The sequence below is a fragment of the Phocoena sinus genome, chromosome 10, assembly GCF_008692025.1.
Source record: "Phocoena sinus isolate mPhoSin1 chromosome 10, mPhoSin1.pri, whole genome shotgun sequence".
NCBI classification, from domain to species: domain Eukaryota; kingdom Metazoa; phylum Chordata; class Mammalia; order Artiodactyla; family Phocoenidae; genus Phocoena; species Phocoena sinus.
The window spans coordinates 53,519,496-53,527,256 of NC_045772.1; the positions used below are offsets into that span (position 1 = coordinate 53,519,496).

At 42.9% G+C, this 7,761-nt stretch overlaps 1 protein-coding gene across 1 annotated transcript; it reads left to right on the plus strand.

Moving 5' to 3' along the window:
• The first annotated feature begins 297 nt into the window (after positions 1–297).
• Positions 298–4,318, plus strand: AVPR1A (arginine vasopressin receptor 1A). Its single transcript, XM_032646001.1, has 2 exons — positions 298–1,678; positions 3,839–4,318. The coding sequence occupies exons 1-2, from the start codon at positions 694–696 to the stop codon at positions 4,123–4,125; spliced, it is 1,272 nt and encodes a 423-aa protein (XP_032501892.1). The 5' UTR covers positions 298–693; the 3' UTR covers positions 4,126–4,318.
• Positions 4,319–7,761: the final 3,443 nt, after the last annotated feature.

The window sequence follows — 7,761 nt, forward strand, 5'->3', positions numbered from 1 at the left end:
AGCAGGTGGGCACACGCGCCAAGTTCAGCAGCGAGAGCACCCACGCGGTCGGTGGACTCGGGATTTCTGGGTATCATGTTGACAGCGTCTGTTGAAGTCAAATGCGGGGGTTAAGGTGACCCTTGAGGGAGGCTAGAGGAAATGATGGTAAACCCTGAAAAGGCATGACATGTCCAGATCTCCAAGGTTTTTTTAGAAGAGAAGAGAGGGAAAGCGCCACGGTCAACCCCCTATTACGCCAAGTAATCCGCGAGTTCCCAGCCCCACCCCTGCAGCAGCGATGCAAAGAGGACAAATCACCGACGTAGGGAGGGGGAAAAAAGAAAACCCCCAGGGAAGAGGGAAGGGAGGCAGCGAGTGTAGGCACCGAGCAGTCTCCAACCACTGAGGCGAGAGGGAGCGCGATCTGGGGAAACAAACTCCGCATCAATAACTTGAGTTTGGAGCCCAGTGCTTTCAGAGATTCGGAGCGCACCTCCCCAGCTTCGCCTGAGTTGAGACAGGGCAGCGCAGGCAAAGGGGCGGGCAATTCGACCGAGAGCGGCCGAACTGGCTGGTGGCACACGCTGCGCCGGGAGACACCCGCAAGAGAGCGAGCAGAGCCCGGCTCGCGGTGAGCGCTACAAGGAGGGAGCGCACCGCGCGAGCAGGCGGGAAGGGAGCGGGCCTCCGCCGAGGCCGAGGAGACGCTGCATGGACAGCATGAGTTTTTCCGGGAGCCCCGGCGCGGGGCCCGCGGGGAACTCCAGCCCATGGTGGCCTCTGGCCGCCATTGGTGCCAACACCAGCTGGGAAGCGGAGGCGCTCGGGAAAGATGACAGCCCGCTGGCGGACGAGCGCAACGAGGAGCTGGCCAAGCTGGAGGTCGCCGTGCTGGCCGTGATTTTCGTGGTGGCCGTGCTGGGTAACAGCAGTGTGCTGCTGGCGCTGCACCGCACGCCTCGCAAGATGTCCCGCATGCACCTCTTTATCCGCCACCTCAGCCTGGCCGACCTGGCCGTCGCTCTCTTCCAGGTGCTGCCTCAGCTGTGCTGGGACATCACCTACCGTTTCCGCGGACCCGACGGGCTCTGCCGCGTGGTGAAGCACCTGCAGGTGTTCGCCATGTTCGCATCGGCTTACATGCTGGTGGTCATGACCGCCGACCGCTACATCGCCGTGTGCCACCCGCTGAAGACGCTGCAGCAGCCGACGCGCCGCTCGCGCCTCATGATCGCTGCCGCCTGGGTGCTGAGCTTCGTGCTGAGCACTCCACAGTACTTCGTCTTCTCCGTGGTCGAAGTGAGCAACGTCACCAAGGCCTACGACTGCTGGGCCAATTTCATCCAGCCCTGGGGTCTCCCCGCCTACGTGACCTGGATGACCGGCAGCATCTTCGTGGCGCCCGTGGTCAGCCTGGGCACCTGCTACGGCTTCATCTGCTACCACATCTGGCGCAACGTCCGCGGAAAGACTGCGGTGCGCCAGGGCAAGGGCGCCCGCGCGGAGGGCGCAGGTGGCGCCTTCCACCAGGAGCTCCTGCTCGCGCCGTGTGTCAGCAGCGTGAAGACAATTTCCCGCGCCAAGATCCGCACGGTGAAGATGACCTTCGTGATCGTGACGGCTTACATCGTTTGCTGGGCGCCCTTCTTCATCATCCAGATGTGGTCTGTCTGGGATAAGAATTTCCCCTGGGTCGGTAGGTGTCGCGGGACGATGGAGTAAGGTGCACAGATGGGGTCTGTGTGCTTGCGGGGGGGCGGAGAGAGTTTCTTTTCATAATATCCTCTAGGGCAATAGTTTTTAAACTTCGTGCATGAGAATCACATCTTGAGCTGAACTGTTAAAAGCCAAAGTCTTGGGGTCCCCACCCCAGACGTTTTGATTCAGTAGATCTGGAATGGGGTCCAGGAATCTGCATTTGCAACGAGCTCCTAAGACCACAAATCCAGAAAACTGTGCCCTAGAGTCAGCCGCGCAATCACAGAACAGAATAATGACTTCTTGCCAAAGCACTAACCACTGTGTTAAAACCCTGCTTTGATTGAAGTCTGTTGGATTCAGAGCAATATGTATACTGTCACAACTGCTTTTTGCTAGTTTGTGAAAAGTATCGCAATGTAAAATTTTTGTAGAAATGCCCCAAAGTAAGGGTAAAACGGACATATTTTTAATTTGAAAATAGTTTAAATGTGTTAAAGAGAGATTCTTAAGTCAATCATTTTAATTTGGCATTTAGCTAGTGTTCCATTTCTTATCATAATGTTTTGATTTTTTCCTACAATTACTTTAACACTTTTTTCTCCCCAGTGTTTCAAAGCAGGATTATTAATAAACTCTAACTTTGTTAGACTGATTCATTAGTCTTCCAGCACTAACTTGACCACACAGCTGTACATCTCTCCACACAACTCTTGCAATTTTCTGAGAATGTCCTCCGCACCTACTAGCTCGTTTGATTTTAATTCCTTCACAAACTAGGAAAACCAGCTTCACGAGAACTTACCCCCAAAAGCATTATTTAATACTGTATCTTGAAAAAAATTTTCCTTTGATAAGGAAAACAAAAATTTTTTTTCACATCAAATATATTACAGAAATGTTGCTGACAACAACTGTAATTGGGAAATAGGTATCTGAAAAGAAGTGTCTCCTTTTGTTATTTGTGGTATACTTTGAAAGTTGTATGTACAAATTAAACACTTGAGAGTGAATTTAATTCAGACAAATAAAAGTCATGGCTATAATAGCACTGATGATGAAAAATACAACATAAATGCTATATTTCCTGTCCTGTTTGGTCTTGGCAGCCTCTTAAGTATTAATCAAATAAAAAATTCAGCCTATTTGTTGCTTTATCAGGATTCAGACACAATTACTAAAAAATTCTTCACTTGTGCACAGGTATGTCGATGATTTCCATTCTTTCTGAATACAGTCTTAGTCCCGGATCCTGATCACCTTTAAGAGTAGCATCTTAGCACAAAGTTTGATTAACTAACCTGTAATTTATTCTGGCACAACAAGAGTGAGAAGGCCCAAGTTCATAATTAATAAGGGAAAATCAGTGCTTGCCTATTATTCTTACCTTTAGAAAAGGTATATTCTCAGTGCAATAGTTCTATGGTGAAAGGTGATATTTATGTAGTTTACCAATGCAAATACACAAAAAATAGTTCAAAGGACTGTTGGAATTTCTTAATTTATCTGTTCTTCATAATATAATTTAATTGTTCAAGCCACAATCAAAGATGGTTTTCTTTTAAAATCAAATGAAGCTTCTAATTAACCAAAGAAAACAACTAAATATTGCATCTTTCAGGGACCTATTTCAACTATCCCCTTCGGTATAGATTTCTTATTACAAGAATATGTTTAACAGTAAAAAATTTAAAACAACTAAACATGGTCCATAATGTCATACTTTTGCCTGAGTTATCAGGATGGATATAATTTGGTATATGTGGCTATAGCCTCTAGAAATTTCACTGAAATGGAAGCCGTTCTCTAAGTGCTGTGTTCATTAGCACACGCTAGTGCTAACACAAAGGATTCAAAACTTTATTAAGTTATTTAATATTCTTAACCTCTTGGAAGTCCCACTCATTCTACTTAAATATTTTAATAGTGGTTTAAAATCCGTGAATTAATTTCAAGGCATCTTGCCTACGAAAATATTTTACAACCAAGCAATTTCCATTCACCAACCATTTCACTGACTGATAAACAAAATACTTTATTTTCTATATTGACCCATAACATTTTCCAGCTTTCATGAACCAACAGAAAAATGAGTTTATCCAGTGCTGTCACTTGCATTTGACTAGTTAAATGCTCTCCCCTTATGTTTTCCATACAGAGTCGGAAAACCCGGCCACCACCATCACTGCATTACTGGCTTCCTTGAATAGTTGCTGCAATCCCTGGATATACATGTTTTTTAGTGGCCATCTCCTGCAAGACTGTATCCAAAGCTTCCCATGCTGCCAAAACATGAAACAAATATTCAACAAAGAAGATTCTGACAGTATGAGCCGAAAACAGACTTCCCTCACTAACAACCGAAGCCCCACAAATAGGACCAGCGTGTGGAAGGACTCAGCTAAATCTTCCAAGTCCATCCAATTCATTCCTGTTTCATCCTGAGCATGCAGCCTGACTCCTGTAACGGACTTTTCAGCCCACTGACTGAATCCGGCTAGAAATTATTAGAACAAATATAAGATAAATCAATCTGTTGAGTACAAGACTGTGTCTCTAGTTGCATTTTCACATTGCTACGAGCAAAAGCTATGAATTGTTTTATACGGAATGTTAATAAAAACACACTACACTAAAATCTGCAGACCTAACCCAGAAATAACAGAAGTCATATTTCTAAAGGAAAAAGCATAACCACCTGGCTTTATATTTTGCTGTGGGTTTCTTTTCTTTTTATTTCTGACATAACTAAGGTTTGGTTGGTTTAGAAGTCGTATAATGTAGGGGCATTATTTCTGAACAAAGTAAGCTCATCATCAGCCTTAGGGTTTGAAAGGAATTAGAAGAGATGTCAGAGAAATTATGTTTCCGTCCAGTAAAATTAATTTATGTATCAGAAAATGCAGTCTCAAACCGTGGCCTGGAGTGGGATGGTGCCTTGGAGAGGCATGAGAGCTTGAGGCATATTGAGTAGGGGGTGCCTGTTGCAGAGTGGAAAGAGGAAAGTCCTGTTAGCTATAAATCACCTCCGTTTCAAAACAGTAACTTTAAAACTGGCAGTTCCCTCCTTTGGTTCCTCATGTTTCATTGGTTGTCAAAAGCAGGATTACCAAGATGCTGAAGGTTAGAGAAAATGTTGTCAACTGGCCGACAATATCTTTTTCTTCCCACTGCAAAGTTGCTTTAAGGTCAGATTTGTATGAAAAATATGTAATTTTATTAGAAGAGTAGAAAGTAAATTGCCTAAGGTATTATGTAGGCTTCCTCTAGAAAATTGTAAACATGTTTTGACCAGTGTTATAAGGTATCCTGTGCTATACTGGATTTTAACACCATCATTACTTCATGTCTGAGGAATCCAGATTCATAGATATGAGTCTCCTAAAGAATGACTCAGGATACTGAATGTTCCCTCATGTTTAATTAAAAATAACTTGGTCCTTCCTTCTGATCACCCACCCGTGGAACAGTCTCACAGTGGAGGAGAAGCAGGGCGGGGCAGGAAGAGGGCGGGGAGATAGAAAACTGCTCTGCATCTGGTCTGGCTTCCTTCGTTATTAAGTGCATGACTTTAGGGAAATGGCTTAAAAAGACATAAAGCCTCCGTTTCCTTAGGCTGTACAGTGGCGTTAATAACACTTACCTCACAGGGTCGTTGTAAGGACGAAATGAAATCAAGTGTGTGAAAAGATCTTCCTAGACTGTCAAGTGCTGTATGAGTGTTAGCTCTTGCTTTTATTACATCTTTTGCCCAGGCGGCAGGGGTGGGGGGGCGGCCTTCAAAACTTCACAGCTTTTTCCTGTTTGCTTTTCATTAACCAGAATGTGTTGGTTTCATGTCTGGCATACAAAATCCTAAAATTTAAATATAGCTCTGCTGATTAATCGGAAAGCATCGCCAACGGCCACTGTTAAGTCTAACTGTTGCCTAACCAAAGCTTTCCTATTTAAAGAGAGAATTTGCTTTCCTTTGACTGCAGGTAAACTGAAGCCAGCCAAGAGCATCAACTTCTTTCATTTCTAAACAGAGGTAAATTACAACACTACTGGCTGTTGTTACTGCATTTTTCATTAATGGAACTCAGTGGGGTTTTTTGAGCTATTCTGTCTGGCTCCTTTTCCTTCTTAGAGACCTTGCAATGATTTGAGGATACATCATAAATACTTTGCATCCCTTAGAGGAAGTAATAGCTATTTTAATAGCATTATTGGGTTTTTTTTAACTTTGTCGATAAGAAACTGAGCACTGAATGGCACTGTGAGAACCTGGAACCATCAACCTCACTCCTCTTCATTCTCTTGCCTTTCCAAATTCTCAGGCCTTTTTCTCCCTGGATTTATATGCCTAAAAAAAAAAAAATGTTTCCAAATGTTTTATAGAGATTAAGCCCTTAGGTTTTAGAATTCTGCTTCTTATAAAAATAACAAATATGTCTCTTAAAGGGCATTGTCCAATATGAGCCATCAATTAAATTCATCAGTTCTTATTTGAGTCATGGCAGCATCTCAGTATCCCTGCCCTCTGCGACGTTGTCAGCCCTTTTGACAACTTGACTTTGACACCTCAAAGCTAAAGCCTTTTGGGTTGGAACAAATACGAGCCCGCTTTTTTCTAAATGCAATTCCAAAATAATAACCTCTTAGTTCTTGTACAGATTGTTTCAAAATGTTGACGTGTACCTCCAAGTAAAAAAAATCAGTTTGAATCTTATTTCCAGGAACATCTCTCAAATAAGGTGCAAATTAACCTACCCAGCCATGTTTTCTCCTTTTAAATGCATCAGGACATGAGATAGCAGAAAAGGGGCTGGGGAGACACCAGAAGATCTGGGTGCTAGTTCTGCACTAGGCAAGTACGTGGTCTTATTCTTTGCGGTTTAGGCTGAGAAGCTTAACTTAGCTAGCTGCTAAACTTTCCTAATGTTCTACACCCAGGAATGGCATTTAGATCTCCCAAAACAATATTCCAAATTGGAAGAGTCCTGACCGTCTATTTCAGAAGAAAGGAAATTGTAGGTGGTAAGGAAGAAGAGTATGCTGGGAAGGGAAGATTTCCCTTTCTTGTCCAAAGAGGACACCTGAGATATCTTAAATGAAGGTTTGCAGTCAAGGATAAATGTGTTTCATCACCTTATTTTATTTGCCAGTTACCTGTGGGAAGATCCTGCAAGTATACAATATTAATGTATCTATGTGGGTATGGGAAATGCAATTGATAACCCACCAGTAAGGAGAAACTGGTGATACTTCTATTGGACATTTGATAAACATTAATTGATGATGAAAAAACCATTTTAAAGTACATATTAAGTGCTTAATGGGTTAATTTTTGGACATGTATTTTTAAAGTGTAAAAATAACTATGAAGGAAATTAGTGAAATTCTTTGGTTAATTAAATATTTGTCCTACACACAGAACTTCCACCAACAGCAATGAAGTCTCATGCCATGATTGAGGGAAGGGTTTTTGTTTTTTTTCTTAAGAGAGGAAGGTATTTTTTTATTTTTATTTTACGTTATTTTTTTGGCCACACGCATGGCATGAAGGATCTTAATTCCCCCACCAGGGATGGAACCTGTGCTCCCTGCAGTGGAAGCATGGTGTTCTAACCACTGAACCACCAGGGAAATCCTGGGTGTGGTTTTTAAAGAGAAAAAAAAATCAAGTAGTCTTAATAACATGGAGTACCCTTCCAAACTTATTATAGTTCCTAGAAAGGACAACCACTGATGATTAAGAAACACAACTTTCATTCTGTTCTTCACAAGTAAAGTAATCCAATTAGGTTAAATTTTTATGTTTTGCAGACTCTAAAACCTATATTTTTGTAACGTAATTGGACACTCAGAGCTTTAAATGATAGCTTCAGAGTTTGACCCTACCATAATTAGAAGCCATCTAGAGAGAAATTAAGCCTCATCCTTAACCCCAAATATCAGAGATTTGGTTCCTTTAAACCCATGTAAATTGGGCCCTTACGGATTTTCATACTGGAGGCAACTTCTTTACTTAGACCAAGCTCAGGGCAGGGCCAACTGGGATGCTAGTCCTGGAGGTGTAGAAGCAGCCACTGTATCCCT

Bases quoted from the DNA above. Each gene is read 5' to 3' on its own strand.
- AVPR1A (XM_032646001.1), top strand. From the start codon at position 694: ATGGACAGCATGAGTTTTTCCGGGAGCCCCGGCGCGGGGCCCGCGGGG. The intron at 1,679-3,838 runs GTAGGTGTCGCG...TTTTCCATACAG, and splicing joins TAAGAATTTCCCCTGGGTCG to AGTCGGAAAACCCGGCCACC.